The sequence below is a fragment of the Spizellomyces punctatus genome, assembly GCF_000182565.1.
Source record: "Spizellomyces punctatus DAOM BR117 chromosome Unknown supercont1.3, whole genome shotgun sequence".
Classification (NCBI taxonomy): Eukaryota; Fungi; Chytridiomycota; class Chytridiomycetes; order Spizellomycetales; family Spizellomycetaceae; genus Spizellomyces; species Spizellomyces punctatus.
In genome coordinates this window covers 1,682,295-1,701,463 of record NW_015971539.1, presented here as the reverse complement: position 1 = coordinate 1,701,463, position 19,169 = coordinate 1,682,295, and the positions used below count along the sequence as shown (strand labels likewise).

At 47.2% G+C, this 19,169-nt stretch overlaps 10 protein-coding genes across 11 annotated transcripts in view; 5 read left to right on the top strand and 5 right to left on the bottom strand.

The window, feature by feature from the left end:
• The first annotated feature begins 49 nt into the window (after nucleotides 1–49).
• Nucleotides 50–3,520, top strand: SPPG_02343 (autophagy protein ATG9). Its single transcript, XM_016750632.1, has 13 exons — nucleotides 50–734; nucleotides 798–862; nucleotides 925–1,038; nucleotides 1,099–1,234; nucleotides 1,296–1,609; nucleotides 1,674–1,691; nucleotides 1,751–1,850; nucleotides 1,922–2,100; nucleotides 2,157–2,421; nucleotides 2,486–2,704; nucleotides 2,776–2,856; nucleotides 2,922–3,071; nucleotides 3,135–3,520. The coding sequence occupies exons 1-13, from the start codon at nucleotides 135–137 to the stop codon at nucleotides 3,429–3,431; spliced, it is 2,538 nt and encodes an 845-aa protein (XP_016611333.1). The 5' UTR covers nucleotides 50–134; the 3' UTR covers nucleotides 3,432–3,520.
• Nucleotides 3,400–4,667, bottom strand: SPPG_02342 (uncharacterized protein). The gene is made up of 4 exons (XM_016750631.1): nucleotides 4,463–4,667; nucleotides 4,190–4,391; nucleotides 3,859–4,131; nucleotides 3,400–3,792 (listed from the first exon to the last, which is right to left on the bottom strand). Exons 1-4 carry the CDS (start codon nucleotides 4,606–4,608, stop codon nucleotides 3,538–3,540), a joined length of 876 nt encoding a protein of 291 aa, XP_016611332.1. The 5' UTR covers nucleotides 4,609–4,667; the 3' UTR covers nucleotides 3,400–3,537.
• Nucleotides 4,668–4,783: 116 nt separating this feature from the next.
• SPPG_02341 (uncharacterized protein) lies at nucleotides 4,784–6,306 on the top strand. The gene is made up of 3 exons (XM_016750630.1): nucleotides 4,784–5,034; nucleotides 5,120–5,222; nucleotides 5,284–6,306. The coding sequence occupies exons 1-3, from the start codon at nucleotides 4,833–4,835 to the stop codon at nucleotides 6,080–6,082; spliced, it is 1,104 nt and encodes a 367-aa protein (XP_016611331.1). The 5' UTR covers nucleotides 4,784–4,832; the 3' UTR covers nucleotides 6,083–6,306.
• On the bottom strand, nucleotides 6,043–7,555 carry SPPG_02340 (ribosomal protein S15). The gene is made up of 3 exons (XM_016750629.1): nucleotides 6,610–7,555; nucleotides 6,405–6,538; nucleotides 6,043–6,336 (listed from the first exon to the last, which is right to left on the bottom strand). The coding sequence occupies exons 1-3, from the start codon at nucleotides 7,511–7,513 to the stop codon at nucleotides 6,271–6,273; spliced, it is 1,104 nt and encodes a 367-aa protein (XP_016611330.1). The 5' UTR covers nucleotides 7,514–7,555; the 3' UTR covers nucleotides 6,043–6,270.
• A 39-nt stretch (nucleotides 7,556–7,594) lies between these two features.
• SPPG_02339 (uncharacterized protein) lies at nucleotides 7,595–9,371 on the bottom strand. The gene is made up of 6 exons (XM_016750628.1): nucleotides 9,309–9,371; nucleotides 9,050–9,215; nucleotides 8,793–8,928; nucleotides 8,510–8,728; nucleotides 8,175–8,452; nucleotides 7,595–8,113 (listed from the first exon to the last, which is right to left on the bottom strand). Exons 1-6 carry the CDS (start codon nucleotides 9,345–9,347, stop codon nucleotides 7,740–7,742), a joined length of 1,212 nt encoding a protein of 403 aa, XP_016611329.1. The 5' UTR covers nucleotides 9,348–9,371; the 3' UTR covers nucleotides 7,595–7,739.
• Nucleotides 9,372–9,512: 141 nt separating this feature from the next.
• On the bottom strand, nucleotides 9,513–11,116 carry SPPG_02338 (C-5 sterol desaturase). Its single transcript, XM_016750627.1, has 4 exons — nucleotides 10,380–11,116; nucleotides 10,079–10,197; nucleotides 9,896–9,994; nucleotides 9,513–9,818 (listed from the first exon to the last, which is right to left on the bottom strand). Exons 1-4 carry the CDS (start codon nucleotides 10,905–10,907, stop codon nucleotides 9,596–9,598), a joined length of 969 nt encoding a protein of 322 aa, XP_016611328.1. The 5' UTR covers nucleotides 10,908–11,116; the 3' UTR covers nucleotides 9,513–9,595.
• Nucleotides 11,117–12,157: 1,041 nt separating this feature from the next.
• Nucleotides 12,158–14,162, top strand: SPPG_09015 (uncharacterized protein). The gene is made up of 13 exons (XM_016757168.1): nucleotides 12,158–12,212; nucleotides 12,279–12,339; nucleotides 12,415–12,481; nucleotides 12,549–12,612; nucleotides 12,676–12,749; nucleotides 12,822–12,894; nucleotides 12,952–12,992; nucleotides 13,046–13,259; nucleotides 13,316–13,489; nucleotides 13,551–13,615; nucleotides 13,682–13,751; nucleotides 13,813–13,947; nucleotides 14,009–14,162. Exons 1-13 carry the CDS (start codon nucleotides 12,204–12,206, stop codon nucleotides 14,081–14,083), a joined length of 1,122 nt encoding a protein of 373 aa, XP_016611327.1. The 5' UTR covers nucleotides 12,158–12,203; the 3' UTR covers nucleotides 14,084–14,162.
• Nucleotides 14,163–14,313: 151 nt separating this feature from the next.
• Nucleotides 14,314–15,965, top strand: SPPG_09014. Of its 2 annotated transcripts, XM_016757166.1 has the most exons (7): nucleotides 14,314–14,522; nucleotides 14,588–14,707; nucleotides 14,771–14,862; nucleotides 14,921–15,227; nucleotides 15,280–15,455; nucleotides 15,518–15,642; nucleotides 15,698–15,965. In XM_016757166.1, the coding sequence occupies exons 1-7, from the start codon at nucleotides 14,413–14,415 to the stop codon at nucleotides 15,728–15,730; spliced, it is 963 nt and encodes a 320-aa protein (XP_016611326.1). In that variant the 5' UTR covers nucleotides 14,314–14,412; the 3' UTR covers nucleotides 15,731–15,965. The 2 variants fall into 2 exon arrangements, with proteins under 2 accessions (XP_016611326.1, XP_016611325.1); XM_016757167.1 differs by having other exon boundaries at nucleotides 15,280–15,642.
• A 119-nt stretch (nucleotides 15,966–16,084) lies between these two features.
• On the top strand, nucleotides 16,085–17,420 carry SPPG_02335 (rRNA-binding ribosome biosynthesis protein UTP23). Its single transcript, XM_016750626.1, has 4 exons — nucleotides 16,085–16,203; nucleotides 16,267–16,356; nucleotides 16,437–16,738; nucleotides 16,799–17,420. The coding sequence occupies exons 1-4, from the start codon at nucleotides 16,116–16,118 to the stop codon at nucleotides 17,294–17,296; spliced, it is 978 nt and encodes a 325-aa protein (XP_016611324.1). The 5' UTR covers nucleotides 16,085–16,115; the 3' UTR covers nucleotides 17,297–17,420.
• A 66-nt stretch (nucleotides 17,421–17,486) lies between these two features.
• The window catches only part of SPPG_09013 (uncharacterized protein), a gene marked incomplete at both ends in the record, with an annotated part of 1,890 nt that continues 207 nt past the window's right edge, over nucleotides 17,487–19,169 (bottom strand). The window contains one exon of the mRNA XM_016757165.1: nucleotides 17,487–19,111. Coding sequence (XP_016611323.1) covers nucleotides 17,487–19,111 — 1,625 coding nt within the window. The remainder of the gene's footprint in view (nucleotides 19,112–19,169) is intronic.

The following is a 19,169-nucleotide window of genomic DNA, read 5'->3' as shown; positions in this document are numbered from 1 at the left end:
CAGCGTGCCTTTAGCCAAAGCTCTACCACAGGCCTCCGCCTACTTGTAGAGCAAGTTACTTTTTCTCCCATTCAAGTTTCTTAATTACAGCAATACCAGAGGGCCTGAGAGCTCTACAAGTTGTAGGCCGCCTCATGGCATATCAGGGAGAGACTGCTGACTATGTAGGTGGTCTGCAGTCCACACCATTTACGTATGAACCGCCTTTTCTCCCCGACGACGACGACGAGGATTCCGACTCGCCGCCCACCTTTTTCGAACAACCTCCAGCTTCCCAGTTCCACGTGGCAGGACTAGAAGAGGTTCAGGTGTCTGATTACCCTGTATCTGATATTCCGAACGGTGGATTACCGGAACAAGCACTTTTTGGTGGACAACAGAGAGTCTATAACGGGTTTGGCGCTTATGAACCTCCTAAAATTGACTTTGAGGATGACGACGATGAGGATTCAGACGTGGGGGAGGCGCCGGCCTCAATTAGATTTGAAATGTCACCGCTAAACACTGATGGCCGAGGAGCGCCTTCAGGGCATGGCGGAGGAAATCCTGGCCGCCGCTTTGAAAGAAGACATAATCTCGGTATGAACTATAATCGGAGAAGAACTAAGACTGCTCTGTGGGGAGCTATGGAGGGGTTGTCGGCAAGCATAGCAGAACTTGGACCGGGCTCGTCCAAAGAAAGGTCGGTCAAGATGTGGGTTGAAACACAGAATCTGGATAAGCTCCTCGAGAAGGTATATTGCATACACATAAGCATACTCATTCCCTACAATCCATTTATGGCAATACTCTACTAGATATATGCATTCTATATTGGAAAGGGACTGTATTCCATTATCCTGGCGAGAATCACCAATCTCTTGTGAGTGTGCGTAGTCAGATATATCTATCATGCGTGGGGTCGTCCTGAGCTAATTTCTACAGCATCCTGGCATTCATTGTCGCCTTCTCAACGTTTCTTTTCGGGTGTATCGACTATTCACTCATTCGGAAGAAGCAGCTGTTGAGTGAAGTGATTCGTCCCCACTGTCTCCGCAGGTTGGTACTCCTCAATTCAAGGAGCTGTAATAAAGGATGTAGTTCTGATGGTATGTGCAGCATACACGGAGCCCCGGCCTTCATTCTGATCATATTCAGTATCTGGTGGACTTGGCAATTCCTACGGCTATTAACGGATATACCGCAGCTTCTAAGGATACATCGCTTCTACTATCATGTGCTAGGAATTACTGATGTAAGTTCAAACAGACCTTTCTTGTTTAGTTATGCCTGGGAAGTTGACGAGACCGTTATAGGCTGAGATGCAAACGATTGACTGGCGCGACATAGTGAATAAAATCATGCACATTCCCGACATACCGGGCCCAATGCAAAACCGTGCCATGACGATGAAACTGGACGCGCACAATATTGCCAACCGCATCCTTCGGAAGGACAACTACATGATTGCCCTGTTCAATAAAGATATCCTAGACCTGACCGTGCCATTACTCGGGCGGCGACAAATGTTAACGAAAATTATCGAGTGGAATCTGTCATTCTGCATTTTGTCCTTTGCATTCAATGAGGAAGGCAGAATCAGGAAGAGATTCATTAAGGACACTAATAGGTAATTACCCTCGGATTCGTGTCAAGATGCATGGTATTAATACGTCCTTGGATGATCGATGTAGATCCAAGTTGGTTAATGAGTAAGCAACGGAGCTGTTGCGATATGTTGGTTATAGAGTAACTAAAAATGTCTTTCTAGGTTGAAACAGCGTTTTGCCATGATGGGCCTCGTTAACCTCATATGCGCCCCCTTCCTCTTCTTCGTTTTCATTATGCATTTCTTCTTCCGATACGCACAGGTTAGCTTTAGTATTATATAGAACCAACCCAGCTGATCACTGAAATTTCATTCCATTGTACTCTTTCGCAGGAGTTTCATAAGAACCCATCCTCACTTGGATCTCGTCAATATTCTCCTTTTGCAAGATGGAAATTCCGCGAATTCAACGAGCTTCCGCACCTGTTTGAACGCCGGCTAAACCGAAGTTACCGCATGGCTACGAAATATATGAATCAGTTCCCAAACCAGAAGATTACCATATTGGCACGGTATGTGTAGATTGCCTGAGTAGTACTGGTACAGTTTACTTATATGAGTTGTCTAGATTCATTGCGTTCATTACTGGCGCCTTCTTGGCGGTCCTGATTATTATGACTATGATCGAGGAGGAATTGCTTCATGGGTTTGAAATCACACCAAATCGCTCAGTGTTCTTCTACATTGGGATATTTGGAACTGTCATGGCCGTCAGCCGAGGCATGGTTCCCGATGAAAATGAGGTTTTTGAACCTGCGAGAATGCTGCGTCAGGTGGTGGCAGAGACTCATTATCTGCCTTCTGAATGGAGAGGGAAGATGCATTTGGATGAGGCAAGCATCCTTGGCAATACCATCACACATTCATCAATTAATTCCCGACATCCTATTTGTACAGGTTCGACAGCAGTTTGGCATCCTCTTCGAGTACAAAATCGTCCTCTTCCTTCAAGAGATTATGAGCGTTCTCTTTGCCCCTGTCATTTTGTGGTACTCTCTCCCATCATGCGCTGAGCAAATCGTGGATTTCTTCCGGGAGTTTACTGTCCATGTTGATTCCCTTGGATACGTTTGCTCTTTCGCCGTTTTTGATTTCCAGAGGCATGGAAACTTGAAGGTTTGTCATCACTAGGACGTTTGCGGACTGGAGGTGGATTTGTATCTCATCATTCCTCTTGATCTTCTCAGTACGGGGTCCCTACACAGAACCAGGACGAATATTACATATCCAAAGAGGGTAAAATGGAGCAGTCCTTTGTGAACTTTAAGGTATGCCGTTTTATATCCTCTGCAGTGAAGAGTTTGCGAACGTTCCAATCTAATCTGTTTATCAGATCAACAATCCCGGCTGGGAGCCGAGAGTCGATGGATCGCAGTATTTGAATACAATCCTAGCTCGAGGGAACGAGTTGTTACAGTCGCAGTATATGCCAGACCCTGGCAATTCCTCCTCATTGCTCTTGCATTCCTTGTTGAGACCGAGGGTAAGGGACCATATCAAGGTGTGTTTGTTGGCCAAAAACTGACACCTATTCGCCGCTTCGCAGCGTAACGTAAAGTTCAATGAGATGAGCGGAGACGATCGTCACCCTGCTTTGCAAGGCTCTCCGGAACGGACCGTCGGGACGTCGCAACACCTTCACCCTCTTCATAATGGTCAACCACATCCATTGTTTTATGGAACCTCGTCCACTTTGGGAATAGGTCAACGACAGCTGCAGCAACAGCCGCAGCTTGCCGAATCTATGCTACAGGGATCTGAGATTGGCGATGGACGAGATGTGGGCAGGACGCTCTTTGCCCTGCTGGATGCGATTTACGAGTCCAATAAGACTCTATATTAGTTTGTAGATGATCGATTACACCATGTACAGTTATTTGTAGCAATAGTTCTTTTTTTCTGGTTAAATGAATGTATATCCAAATTCGAACACTTTTGTGATTACAATATTATTCGGTTTTTACAGATCGAGGCACTCCAGCTGATCGCATTGCAGCCCTCGCCACCAAAGCTTGTCGTCCCAAAATGGCCGTAATGAGTCCCAGGAGGCTTCCGTAACCCAGCAATTGGAAAAGATTCAGCTTTACCCAATAGACATAATATAACAATACGCAGAGCGACAGGCTCCCCATAAAGGCCGACCCGGAAATAAATGAAACCGAACTGCTGAACAAGTTTGTAAAGTTCGCACCCAATACGATATACTATCATTGGGTGAAGCATTAGCATGGTTCAGTGCATGAGGCCGCATACTAGCAAACTCCACTCACCGATCCAAGGAGTAACAGCCATGGGGCCAACACAAGTCCACTAAACGTTAAGGACAAGATCTTATTCGGCATTTTGTCAGCCGGACGGAATTTGTGCGTTATCTCTGGAAGTGGTTGGAAAACATCCCAGTCACTCGACCCTTTTGTTGACGGTCCGGCGATTGAGAACTCCGCGGTACCAAGTTTATGAGCAAGAGGCTCCGTGTCTACAGAGCCTGCGTATAACGTCAGAGTGTGCGGGCCTGGGTGAAGTTTGTCGAGGGTTGACTGATCCTGTCGGGTAGAATTGGTCGGCTTGACATCTTTTATACTTTCGCTGTATGAAACTCACCAGCTCGCACGTAAAGACACCTGTCCCCTTCGATGCGCACACCAACGTCTTCTCATCTCTCGTTTTATCGTTCCTGGCTCCTAGGAACAGATGCTGCAAGGACAAAGCCTTGCCTTTGTCATCTTTAACAGGCACGTTCAGGGTCAGCTTGCTGCCTGAACCGAGGGTGAGAGGTTTGGAAATTCGGGGCGGGGAAGTTAAACTTTATTTGACAGTAGAGGTCAGTACAAGGGAATGGGAGCTACCCCAACGAGTCACATGCGCTCCACCTACGTTTCTGAACGAATGTCTGAGCCATCTGCCCCAGTGATCTTCAACGTTATGTCACCGAAACTTGGGATGACACGGCGCGCGTATACATGGCCGACAAGAGCAAGAAGCACAAGGAGTATCGGCGACAACAAGATTTGTGAGCGCATCGTAGGGAGAGTCTGCTTTAACAAGGAATACGAAGTCAAATGCCCAATGTCCTCGATCGTACAATTCCCTGCGCGTCTGGAAACGGCAATGCTCAAGTAGTTTCTATAGCAACAACGAGTCATACATGAGTGGATCCACAATCAAGCCAGATGCTGACCGATGGGTGTGGACCTCCTTTACAGCGCTCAGATGGCCAACATTAATCTTTGCCGAATGTCACACTATGCAAAGAGCAAAGTTTGAATACCACCTCAATCTTGCCTCCGCATGGCTACGACGAGGAATTCTCTTCTTTTCATTCTCGTCTGGTGATGACCATGACGAAGAACCGCTTGAGGATACTTATTATCGGAATGAAGGGGATCCACCAAGCCGGTCAGAAAAGGAGTTCCAGCGATATCGATATGGATTTTATAGACTATTTGGTATGTCCATTGTGATGAAACTGTTGGGTTTGTTTTCATGCTACGGGTGTCTATGTAAATATCTGACATCTGGGCCTTTGAATAGCGGAGATCACAAAGAAGGGCGAGTCGAAATCATATCGCGCGCCCGATACGATAGATGAAAGAGAAGACTTTGGTAGATTTCTGGACAGAATAAAGTTTAACGCGTGCGTTTCCTTGGTCATTTTCTTTTGAATGTCTGATTGATTAATCTTTTGCCGCCTTCAGCCAGATTTCCTACGGACCTATTACCTTCCTTCTTCATCTCTACCTCCTCTACACTTACACAACTCGCACCATCTTTTGCCCCTCCTCAAAATACCTATCCTTCAACCCAAACGCCGAATGCCCACCACATACTGTCACGTTCCTCGATCACGTTTACGCCATTTTGTTCGCCTTCTACACGGCAACATTTATAGCACATTTCGTTTATCCAGCAATGGAACGCATACTCCTTCTCTACGGGGTATATATTGTGAATGGGGCAGTATGGACCGCGTGGTGGTTTTTGTCGGCCGATGCGATAGACAGAGCAAGGTGGAAAGGGAGAGGTGCAACGCGACCTGATGGCGGAGTTGGGACGTGGACGACACTGTGGGTGCCGATTCTTCATTGGTGGCTTTTTCTCATTGCCCGCAGGCGGGTATTGGGCTTGATTCACTGGGAACATGAAAATTGGCTGATGCGAACGGACAGATCAATCGCGGAACGGGGCGTCAAATCTCAATTGTCACATTACTTTTGCTACCAATTGTGGGCATATCTTTCTTCAGCGCTCCCAATACTCACATGGGACTGGCTGATAAAGCCACAAGGGCCGTTTGCATGGCAATCCACAGACTTGCCCAATTGGCCGGGTTCCTTCAAGGTGACGATGTTGGCAGCAATCAGCACTTGGGGCCTGAAGATTTTCTTCAGCTTCCTTCATTTCCAATGCTCTTGTGTGGCATGGACTGAACCTTTTCGGAGGGGACTGATAATTAATGCTTTTGAAGGAGAACTGAGAGTCGGTATAATTTATTGATTTAGGCACGCTGCTGTGACTTTGCAAACAACTAGCCTGCCCATGTGACGTTGGGTCGCTCTAAGTATATAAAGATTCCACCTAGCTAGCATAGCAACGATAGATAGTAGCGACAGAGTTACTAGTGATACAGCGAAGCTGCTATTGCTGGATATGTACGTGTAGAGTCCAGATTTCCATACACCGATTTATACACGTATGGTGTCAGGCACAACTCCAATAGCTTTGCAAGTTTCCACAAACTTTGGCAAATCCTGTAGACACGACAGTACATATCAGCCAAGCAGCTCAGACTTTGGCCACGCCATACCCAGTGACCTACCGTTCTCCTGAGGTACTTCAAAATCTTCATCCGCTTTGACACCCATTTCTCCAGTTGTCGCTTGGTAGAGACATCTTTTCGATGACTCTTCAAATGGTCTGTCATTGCTTGAATGCGGACTGTAAAAATCGCAGCTAGAATATAGACATGTAGTTCATTAGTACACTATCTGGGCGACGATCTCATACTGGCGCTGAATCCTTACCCTGCACTTCTGGGCTTCCGGTATCATGCGGCATTCTGCCAAACAACTGAACGCATCGCTCCGTATTGAATTTTGTAATCTGACTTCGATTCGCGTTTTCCAGACTCAGGATCCTCCGAAGCATTTCAGCCTTTGGCTCTGCCATATCAGCCGAGAGCTGCCCCTTGAGCGACGTTTTGGCAAGACGTGGGGCATCCACAAACAGCAATTCAGCTTCTGAGGGAGTGAGACCATGAGCGTAATATGGTCCTGAGGCCGCAGGCAGTGGGATCTCCTCTACACCTTCGGGTTGTGCAACGCCACGAAGAGCGATGGGTGTCCTCTCCGGAATGATATCCGCGACATTCGCAGGGAGTTTCATTTCCTTCTTCACATCTTCTTGACCGGTTGTTCGAAGGCTAGGCATACGAATACTACCTGCCCTCTCCTGTTCGCTGACTCCATCCGCGCCCTGCTCTCGTGCCTCCTCCGCAGCTCTTTGACTCCGTTCCTCCGCGGTAGCTAAAGTGTCCTTAAGACTACCGGATACGATGGGCTCCGGGTGAGGCTTTTCAGGTGTTGCAAGGAAGGGAAGCAGCTTCGATTCAGGTGGAGGAGTAGGCTGGGCTTGGGACACGGCGGTTGAAGAGCGGGTGGTTGTGGTAGGTGAGCGCCGCTTGTCACGCCCAATTTCTGCATATTTATCTCCCAACCGTTGCTGTAGATTTGCTATTTTCTTCTGGTTCTTTTCCCAAGACTTTTTCGAGATTCGTACTTGGAGGGCTGGAATTCGGGTATGAACGGTAGTGCTGGTATGGAAATGTGTGGAAGGAGAAGATAAGCACAGAGCAGAGGATGGAAGCCGAAGGGATCTCGTTTGAGACCCGCTGCTTGATACAGCTAATCTCCACAACGGGCTCGACATTTCTTGAAAAACGTTGGCCAAACTTTGGAAATGGTCGGAATTTCGTAGCAGAACGAGCAAGATCGGAGAGGCTCATGAAAATGCTTGTTGCCATGACATATCACGTGTTCTCAAGATCGACACAAAAGATGATGGGCATTTGGGATGAAATGTGATATACAAAAAGAAAACAAATCTCTACAGCCTATCCTACCCACTCTCTATTTTACTATATCGCTCCACCGCATTATGCTGTAATAACGGTTTCGATAGTAGCACCTTGTGATCCCGCAATCAACTTTGCATTTGAAATAACCTGAAGGACATCTTTTAGATTTGCCTTCCATGCATTCAATTTATCGTTCAACTGTTGCCATTCTGTCTCGCTGAATACTCGGTGGACCGATCGACCCACAACAACCGTGCGCTTCAACTGATTCATTTTGGCGTCCATCAACCCAGCCCGAATTACGTTGATGACCCAAATCTCCACTTCATCCTCCGGAACGTCGAGAGTTTGAGCAATGGTGTCATACGCAACCTCTCCCTGGACATTTGCAGCAGCCAAACTTGCCATAGATAGAAGGCGCATCTTTGTGAGATTGTCCTCCTCCGAAAGTCCTAACCAATGCCTACGTCAGTATAAAGTGAAGCTATCAAGCGGAAAAGCGTGGAAACGAACCGTGTTCGTCAATGAACCCAGGATTTGCTTTTACAAACTCCTGGTATTGTTTCAGGCTTTCGTCCAAGAAAATCTTAAGGAGGTCAAAAAGCTTGCTTGGCTTGAGAGCCTGGACAGCTTGCAATTTGAACAAGTCCTCGAAATCAAGCACCGTGGGGATGCGGAAAGCCTCCTTCACTGCACGAATAGCAGCATCCTTTGCCTCTTGCAGTGACTTTGCATCTCCATTGTCGAACGTGGCAAGATATTTTAGTAGAAACTCGTACGCCTCACGAGTGCTATAGTATAAAGGTATAAGTAACCCCGTTCATCCACGACATATAACATAGACTTACTATTCCCCGCTCTGCTCCAATTTTTGGCTGATGAGAAGGTATAATGCTCTTCTCTGGTTTAATGCCACACCCCATTCCGCAATCCAAGCATCCAAAGACAACAAGTGGGGAACAAGAACGTCCAGCTCGCCGGTCTCAGCCGCAACGTTCAAAATTGCTACAAACACATCGTAACGGACAGGAGAGTTGCTCTCAAGGTTGTTGTAGAGGTTCGAAAGACTGTGACAAAATCAGCACGTTGTAAGCCCTGCGTATCAGCCTGAACATTACGAGCGATAATTACACTTTGAGTCTCAAGTTGGCCTTGTCGGTGCCGCTAGCAACGATTGGCTGGATGATGCTGTTTACGAGTTTGGGTACGATTTCGGGTTGAGCATCCTTGATCAAGGCAATGAGAAGATTGTACAGTGGCTCGAAATCTGGGGTAACAGAGAGGAGAGTGTTAATCCTCTGCAAGCCAGCGGCCGCATGCTAAAGAGATCTGGCAGCAGACGATATTTCTCCTTTGTCCTCGTCCTACTACCAGGCTGAGAGTCCTACCTTTCTCCGTTGCCTCCAGCAAAGCAGCGCTCTCATTCGCAAATTTGGTTAGCACCTCCGTGTACTTCTCCTCAGAGAGCAATTGCTTTGTCGATTGAAAAAAGGCACCAGTCTCCGCTTGCTCCCCCTTGGCCACGCCAATATAGTTTGCGAGCTCGAGAGCGGACTACGTCAAACAGACAGATCACCAGTCAATCAGGCATGTCGAAACAGGCGGGATCAGACAAACACTCTGTCCCTCCCACATTGAATTTCTTACCTGATCCCCGGAGAAGAAGGCCACACTAGCGGAGGACATTGTGCCGATGTGTTGAAGCCCGAGTGCAGGAAGGTCAATTGGCTCAAGAATTCATTTTCCACCTGGAATGACTGTGCCGTCGGTTGCGTGGCAACTGCAAAGAATGCTTGGGATATTGCTGCCTGCATCTCAAGTAGACAAAAGTTCGATGCAGCAAAACGAGAATAGGAGATGATGACCAGAACCTAATCTTTTGTTAAAAATATCTAAAACTACCATATGCAAAATCGTGCGCCAGATTATATTCACTAGTCTTCTTTTACCAATCGTGCTTGATGTCCTTTACCATTTGCACGCCCTTTGCCCAGTTTTCGATTGCGCCTTTTCTGGTCCTTATTGTCGATTAAGGCAGTCTGCATCCTACTCTCGTCATTCTTTTCGTACTGGGCCATTCGTTTGGAAAGTTTTTCAAAGAACATGTTGTTTTCGACATGTTCAGTGGGTTCCTTGTATGAACCCCCGATGCGATCCCTATAGTTAAAAAGAAGGAAAAAAAAGTTCAAGTATGTGCCATACTAATCGAGAACGCTGCCAAAGGAGATCCATACCACAGAGTCGTGTATTGTCCGTAGTTATAGTTGAACTCCAAATGATGCACTGTGTGGTGCGCTGAGCTATTGATAATGGGATGTTGGGTAAAGTACGCTCTGCAAAAATAGGGAGAAAATGCGGCAATCATCTTAGACGCTACTCCCACAATATCAAAAAAATGCTGTTAAGTAGATTCTCACCCATCATGAATGCTGATCGTCCATATCTGCACAAGCACAAAAGCCGCAAGATAGGCATATGCATGCATCGGGAAGATGAATACAAAGGCATGATAGGGTATGGATTGAAAATATCCATCCTGTGGAGCAATTGGGAGATGGTGAGATCCCTGCGTCCACGAAGAGTATCATTCCGACCACGCTTCACTCTCGTGCGGATCCCAGTTCCCTTGCGCCAACCCGTGAAATCCCACAATTGGCCACGGGTATGAGTCCCCAGTCCTTCCAGCAAAGCATCAGTGTCTCAGTATCTTCAACCTACCAGCGGGTGGAACGCAAAGCTTGCAAACGGCGTCGACACTTTCCATGCATGATGTTGTTTGTGCAGCCACCAATAGAGCATCGGGTGATGCTCGAACCGATGTATCCAGTAGATCAAACAATCCGTGAAGGCCAAAAACATTCCAATACTCAGGTAAAAGTACCCCCACCCATAGTCGTCCACATTCTTGTACAATTTACTGTAACCCCGCACTTCGAAATAGAACCAGGGAACAGTTACCAAGGCGGTCACAGGGAACGAGGTGACGGAGAGCATTATCTCGCGCCGTATCTGATTTGGCAGGAACTTTGGATGCTTCATTAAGGAGTGGTCGAAGAGGAAGTAGTACGATAAGGTAGAGAAAATGAAGTAAAGGAGGTTGACGCCGACAACGGCGATAAGCCAGAGGGAGAAACATTGTCGAAATGCATGATGCCGGTCAGCGACATAGGGTTGAAGTGTCGAAGGAAATTGGGCATACAAGGCATCCAGCCCATGGTTGTCGGCTAAATCGAGGATGACATCCATACTAGCGACACTGCCGAGAGTAGGCTGCAATGAGCAAAGGCAGATGGCCTCGTTTTTTGTCTATTTTATCTTTGCCGTACCGAGAGGGGATGTTCTGCAAGCAGCGAAGCTTACGAACCATTAATACCAGTCATTCTTACAAAAAAAATCCATCACCGGTCCTTGGAAGAAACCACGGAAATGCCACCCAACCAGCAAGTGTTTCTTGCCATGGTGTGATGTGTATCGCGCTTACGCGACTGGGTGGGGTGATGGGACGCGCCAAAGGTCGCGAACACTTACGTGAGCAAACTGCCATTATTTCAGATTCCTTTCCTGTAGAGTTCACCTTCCTTTGACTATTGTCGCCGATGCGGAAGCTGTTATAAGGCTCTCATTATTTCCCATTGGGCTGTGTTGCGGACATTGGAACAGCCAAATTCAAATTCATTGATTGATTGTGTGTTGAGTAGACCAAGGTACAGGACCACCCAGATTGTTGGACGACCGTTTATCCGAGCGATCAGCGGGACATTGCCGACGGCATGCATACATATAGCATTAGCATTTTCAAGTTTCGTTCGCCAGAAATTATCTTTACCAACAACGTATGAAGTCCATTCCATACGTCAGCATCAAAATCTCTCTCCTATCAAATATGACCATTGCTTGAGCAATGATGCTTGGGAAGGAGCATGCACCAATAGTCGTCCCATGAACTGCAATTGGGAAAACTGGTGGCGCTTTGAAGAACACGTATGATCCAGATAACCAAAAGTCCTGGTCAGGTAGACTGCACCCCACCAAGTGTGGAACCACATTAATAAGGATCCATCTTGATTTCGGTGTGAAATGGAGCCGAGACCACTAGAGCTTTTTCACCCACAATAACACTTGTGCCAGCTAATTGGAGCTACTGGAACTTCATCTTACTTTCCCATAACGGCCTTGCCCGCAAGCGTCAATGGTGGTACTTTTGGAAGCTCACCGGTCGATCTGTGTCCCGTCGGGAAAACACTAATGGATCAAAGTAATTTGAGGAGGAGTTATATTCGAATTTTGTTCTAATCATGACCGGTCCACTAGCAGCATATGAGGCAGCCGTCCTATAGTATTCTAATGGATTGTAGTGTTTTCCATTCTGCTTTTGGGTTGAGTACCGGTCTGTAGAAACGCGCTCAAGTCGGTGGATTACGAGATCCTCATCACGTGCCGTCGACCCGACGTGAAGCTCAAGCAACGACGTCCAGAGATCTCTGTTATTCAAGTGACCAGTTCAGTATTATTTCACTCATACAGACAAATAAAGCAAAGCATATGATGGTGGTAAATAACTTTTATTGAATTTTGTCTTTCTGTACTTTGTGTCTCATAATTAAGATGTTATCGAAGTTCGAATCAGGAGACAGTTCCGATGAAGGAACGTCCATTGCCAGGGAAGACGAAGTAGATGGTACATATTGTAATCGAAATAAGCAACCCTTAACGTAGATTGTGAAGTAACGTTCAAAGATCCCAACGGATCCAGACGATAATGATGATGCCACTGATTTCAAGATCAGTGAAGAGCTGTTGAAAAAGGAACGAGAATACATGTAAGCATGAAATCTTCAAAATAGGAGAAGGGATACCCGATCAAGGGCTAAAGAAGGTACTTTTCAGCCGAATGAACAGAGAAATACAGTCAAAGTCGGCCAAGATCGTTAGAGCTGTTGAAGATGTTGTTGTAAGCCAAACTGTGCACTGGGTGTGGTGACTGGCATGGTCATGAAGCGTCTTCTGCTTGTAGAGAGAGGGAAGGGAGACATTAGTTCGGCCTGTGACAGCACCATGCGTAAGCCGCGCGGCGGAGGACACCGTAGGGTAAGAGTTAAAGACATCCACCTTAGCACAGTTATTTATGTGGGTACCCCGCTGAGGCTAGTCCATTCGCAGGCCGGCTGCAGGAAAGACAACAAGGCGACCCCAAACTGGGCGCACTGTTACTCCAGCGAATTCGAAGCGGAGGGTATGTTGCCTCTGCATACTCTTTGGCGGTACGTTTCTCATTCACAATGCCTTTCAGAAAGGAACGCAACCTGTTGCAAGTCTGAGCAAATCGTCACAGTATGTGCAATGGTAGCCTACTTTCCTTTGGAATGCATCTGACTGGTCTTCAGTCAAAAGGAAGCGGCGCACTCGTCGACTCCACTTTCTCGCAACGCTTCTGCCGATATGCCCCAGCAAACAGTCGAATCACAATCATTGAGCGGGTTACCCCCAGATGTAACCGATGAAGCCATTGGGTCAGAAGCCGCCAACCGTATTCTAAAAGCGAGACTGCAAATGATGCAGCAGGACATGGACAGATTGATTTCAGAGCATGAGACCAAGGTATATGTGGTACATATTGTTCTCTGCCAATGCCGTCCATTGACATGGCATCCAAGAATGAAATGATATCCTCTTTAGACCAACGTCTGAAGCTAGCGGATACTGAGAATTCCAAACTTTCAAAAGGGGTCCAATCTCTCCAATCCCAGGTGGACAAATATAAAAAGCAGAATGAAGAGCTCAAAAAGCGAGTGGAGAGTACAGAGGGGGAAGCTGCTACACTGAAAAAGGTACGACCAAATGTACGGTGATGAAGAGTACAATTCAGGTTTCCTTACTCCAAATTGGTAGGACATGGAGGCAAAGGCTCGTGCCCAACGGCAATCGGAAACCGAGGGAAATGCCAAAGATGTCAGGTAGCAATACACTCGGTCTCTTGGTTGATTGATACACGTTTGAACAACTCTACACCTTTCAAAAAGGCTGAATCGAGCCTTAGATGAGATCGAGCGACACAAACAGGCAGCAGCAAGAACAGCGGCCGATACCAAAGTTTGTAGATAACGACTTACGCTTCTGCTAAACCAGAGGTATTGATCAGGCCTGTTACCAGGAAAAACTGGAAGAATCCAAACGTGTGAACGAAAAGCTTTTGGCTGACTTGCGGAGAGTGCAAAAGCAAAAAGGCGAACTGTTAACTGCGTTTCGCAAACAGGCCCAGTTGATTGATGTGCTAAAGCGGCAGAAGGTAGGTTTGTATCTCCTTTGGGTCTTCTTCATTATTGCCTTGCTGAATTGGGACAACACAGATGCACATTGAAGCCGCCAAGCTGTTGGACTTTACCGAAGAAGAGTTTGTTAGAGCCCTGAACTGGGAAGTGTAGTGCCCCGTAAAAGTGTACATAGATATTTGAGTGATCTAAAAGCATTCTTTGGCGGACATTAGTGGTCTTTGAATACGTCCCTAGCCATACGCAGGGTAAGCCGTGCGTCTGTCGTTCTCGTGCTCAAGGGTTGTTCACAAAATCCAGCTCACGGGCACGAAGCCCGAGCGCCCCCCCATGATTGCGTTATGCGACGCGACACGACACGACGCGAGCAATGCAGAGCAGAAAGCGCAGCAGCGATTCCCGCAAAATGCCTGGCAAAGCAGCTATTTCAGTCGCCTTTTACCGAGCTTTTTCTAGAGTAGCCATATTGATTCACAATCGCAATGTTTCATAAACGTATCATTCAACTCATTGCCGTACTCATTCCCGTCCTTGTCCTGACAATGGGCCCGCTTGTCGTACTGACTCTGTCCTTGTCGACCACCTTATTTCGGTATTTGGACGCTATGGCTCCGCCAAATAAATGAGACCCAGTAATCATTCATTATATCTATTTAGTCCCGTGCTTCTCGTTTATGTGGCATGGTACGCTTTATTTGATCGCGATCCGTGGAAGGGCGGAGGGAACCGAGTCAACGACGTTCTAAAGAACAGGCTGTATTTGCCAGAGCATATCCGGTAGGGACTGACCGAGTAATTGTGATCCGCGGGTGCATCAACGGCTAATGCCTTGAATGCCAGCGACTATTTCCCGCAAGAGTTGCACAAAGAGGCGGATTTAGATCCAGAAAACGGGCCCTATCTGATGGGTTTGCATCCTCATGGCATTATCTGTAAGGGTGGCTGACTATTAAGCTTGTGGAATGTGTACCGTTAACTATCAATCTCCAGGCTACAGTCATTTTGTCAACGTTCTCACGGATGTCACCGGATTCAAATCTCTCTTTCCGTCCATCGACCGCCGTATTGCCACGCTCAATATCATCTTCCTCTTTCCGTTCATTCGAGAGCTCGCATTGATTCATGGTCTTATTAGCGTTGAAAAGAATTCGATCAAATACTGGCTGAGTAGAGGTCGAAATAAGGCTGTTGGAGTTGTGATTGGCGGGGCAGCCGAGAGCTTGGAGTGTTTTGAGGGAACGAATAGGATCGTCTTGAAGAAAAGGAAGGGTTTCTTTAAGGTTGCTTTGGAAACTGGGTAAGAGCACGCTGCATCTCTTCTAGAATTCATTTCCTTAACCAGCAAACAGTGCAGCCCTCGTTCCGATATACAGTTTTGGAGAAACATCGCTATGGAATCAAATGAGCCACCCTATGCTCTACAAACTTCAAAAAGCACTCCTGCGACTATGCGGCTTCACCATACCTCTGGCTTACGGACGATGGTATACACTGATCCCGCGACAGCAACGTGTCGTCACCGTTGGTACGTTGCAGCCTTGCTAAGGACAGGTAACCCCCCTGATACGTTGCCTATCATACTTGCAGTAGGAAAACCGATACCCGTTACTAAAACGGAAAATCCAACCTCGACTCAAATCGACGAACTGCAAGCAAAATACATTCAAGCTCTGCAGAGCCTTTATGACAAATATAAGGATGAGTACGACAAGGTAGGAATGTCTGTGATCTCTATGTCTCGTTGCACAACCTCTCACATTGCTATAGGATCGGAAAGAGGAGTTGAAGATTGTAGGATGAATCAATGCATATGAGGCAGATTAAGGGATCTGAGTATGAGGAAAGGCGGAGGAAGTAGTAATTAAAGGCACAAACAGGAAACAAGAATTCTTTGACAGCAATCGCGTCAGACAATGAGTTAGCGTCCTGCGATATGGTTAACTGCCCTTGGTCATCTAAACTGTATTTATGTACTTTTGCAGACTTTTATTGCTGATAATAAGCATTTGCACCATATACGATTTCTTCATGGTAAAACTGCAATTCGATTCGATGTTTATTGAGTTCAACTCCCGCTGCTTACTCAATCCGATCACGTGTTTATCAATATAACCTTTTACGAACAGATCGTGAATTGTTTTTGGCGAGTTTCTTGAGCTTTGGCGATTTGAATTGCTGGAGAAGGATGAAGGTCAAGCGTCAAAAGACAAACAAGCGTCATATAAGCGTTTACACCCATTCCTTTGGGTTTAGGGAGCCGTATCAAGTGTTGGGTAAGGTTCTCATTTTCGGGAGCGAGCGACAGAGAAATTGAATTGACCGAGTGCTGTTTACAGTGGATGGAAACTTTATAGCTGTTGCGCTTCAAATGCGAACAGATGTTAGGGATGCTTTGCCGAAGGTGCTAACCGGTACTGCGAGGCCGAGTAAGTTTGATTAGAGAGAGTTTGAGAAAAACACACATGCACAATCTGTTTGGACACCTGCTCACTGTTGCTTTTTCTAGTGACAACCTCGTGTGTACAAGCCGAACTTCGAGCGCTCGGCCCGGATTTCACTGGTGCTTCGCTGAATGCTAAGCGTTTCGAGCGTCGTCGGTGTGCACACACCCATTCCCCCGTTCCCGCTGCCGAATGTATACGACAAATCATTGGAGAGTCCAACCAGCACAACTACTGTGTTGCCACACAAGATCAAGCATTACGAAGCGACCTAAGAAAAATACCTGGCACACCGCTGATTTACATTAATAGAAGCGTTGTCATACTCGAGCCGCCGAGTGCGGCTACCATGGCGAAAATACAGGAGGTAAATGGTGTACGGTCCTTGATCATCCTACGAATGTCACTAAGCGACTTTCATGAAAAGATGGAGATTGCAAAAACTCTTCCTCAGTCTTTCGAGGTCTCTATTTTGAACAAACCAGAGCCACTTGCGCCTGAGCCATCAAAGCGTAAGAAGAAAGCAAAAGGTCCCAATCCGCTTTCTGTCAAAAAGAAACGAACGGACGCGGAAGCAGCAGGTTCGAAAAAGGCAAAGAAGAAGAAGACGAAGAAGAAGACTGATGAATTGGAGGAAGGCGGCGAGCAGGGGGATACCGGAACTTCTGTTTCGGTGGGGGAGGCAGCAACGCAAAAACCAAACAAGATGAGGGAGGATGGACCGGGTAGTCCATCAGTAGTCGAGGTTGAACCTCCGCAGGTAGCTCAAGAGGCGCTCTCCACGTTGACGAAAAAGAGGCCACGCCCTTTAGAGGACAACGATGAAGCACTTGAGGGAGAGAAGACAGTAGATGGGGAACCGGCTGGAGAGAAAAAGAAAAAGAAGCGAAAACGGCGAAAGAAGACAAAATCCGAAGATTCTTAGGGGCTGATCTGCAGAGATAGTTTTGGCTTAATGTTATTTTATTCTTTTTATCATTATTCTTTTGCTGTATACAATATGTGAATAGGTGCATTGTGTCCAATAAATTGTCTCAATTTGGCGAGCATTGATTGACAAAGGATATGAAATTTGTAACGCTCACCCGCAGACACAACCATTTCAATGCAGTATCCTACCTCCCATTACTTACTCGAGCTGAGTATACATATTGGGCGTTTGAAACTTTGGCCTGTGCTGTTACACGTAGAGGGAGCTGCCTGGTGGGCCGACTCTTGAGCCGCTGCATCTCTTGCTGAATTTCACGAATTGTTGGATCTAGCACCGCGCGGTTGGGTAGCTGGGGTGGTATGAAAATGGGAGGAGGGCGCCGAGCTTCCGGTGCGTGCCTCATGTTCAAGTACGATCCCGGCCGCGCACTAGGTCCTGGGTACGACATGATATTGGGTTGAGGGACGGTATATGGGTAAGGCTGAATGTTGGGGGTGGCCAGGCGTGCTCCAGATGACCAAGTCGAATGTTGGAGGTGGCCGGGGTTCACCGGCGGGGTCCAATTCGTCGCATCTACTTGTGCCCAACGAGGAACTGGTGGGATCCATCCTAGACCCACCGCCCGGTAAGGCCCAGGTGGTGTTTGGGGTGCCCTTAGGTGCATGTTTGGGTTGATGTGTGGCGCGGATATGTTGACATTTGGGTTGATGATCATACCAGTATTCATGTTCAACATGGGGCGACGCGGATAGTCTTGTACAGGTCTACTATAGTTCATAGTGCCCGTTGCTCTCATATCCATGATATTGGTCGGTTGGCTGGGAATATGTTGACTCGGAATGTTACCGTCCGGATCGGTTAAAATTGAAGAACTCTGGCTCATTCCGGAATAGAATCCTGGATCATCCCCAAGGTCTGGAAGGTCATTCAGATAGTCACCATGCATTTCTTGCCAAGATGATGCGGAAAACGAGGGGTTTCGGTGAAATCTGGGCGATTCGGCCGGTGTTGGAACATCTTTGAAAACTAGATCGTGCTCCTTGACCAGACCTTGAGGGTTCATGTTCCTTGGTTCAAATCCTGGTGGAGGTGCAACCCTTTCATTCCAGCGCTGGTTGTAGGGTTCGCTCAAGTCCTCGATATTCCTAACCATCGACTCGGCCGCAGGTGCCATCATTTCAAGCCCTCTTGGCTGTTCAGATGTTACTAGATCGTGCTGCTTGACTGTCACTTGAGGGTTCATATTCCTTGGTTCAAACCCTGGTGGAGGCGCAACCCTTTCATTCCCAAGCTGGTTGTAGGGTACGCTCAAGTCCTCGTTATTCCTAACCATCGACTCGGCCGCAGGTGCCATCATTTCAAGCGCTCTTGGTTGTTCAGATGTTGGAGGAGGAAGAGATTCTGCTTTCTCTTTTCGTTGAATATCGATGGCCGTCAATATAGGGTTTCCTGTGGGTATATCCACAATTTGGTGCACTTTAGCTTCTATAACTTGATCAGATAGCGTACGAGAGGAAGCACCTTGAAGAAGTGTTTGTGAGGGGGTGCGGTATTCGTCAAAGGTGTAGCCCGAGATCGTGGTGGGCGAATGGTCTTCCGCTTGGGAGATCAATGGACAGGTGTCTACTCCGATTTCCGTGCTTGTGACTTGTGGCTTTTCCGGTATGGAGAATGACGCCGGACGTTGCGTCGATGAAGACGGGACGGGTGCATCCGAGCTGCTGCCATTTCGCACTGGCGAGTCTCGCTTAAAGTCGCTTTTATCGCCCTTGTCCTTGGAATGGTGAGCAAAATGGTAGTTCGATGGCCCTGGTTTGCTCAATCCAAGATGGTCGCCAGAGGGTTGGCCATCAATATCAGTAGTACC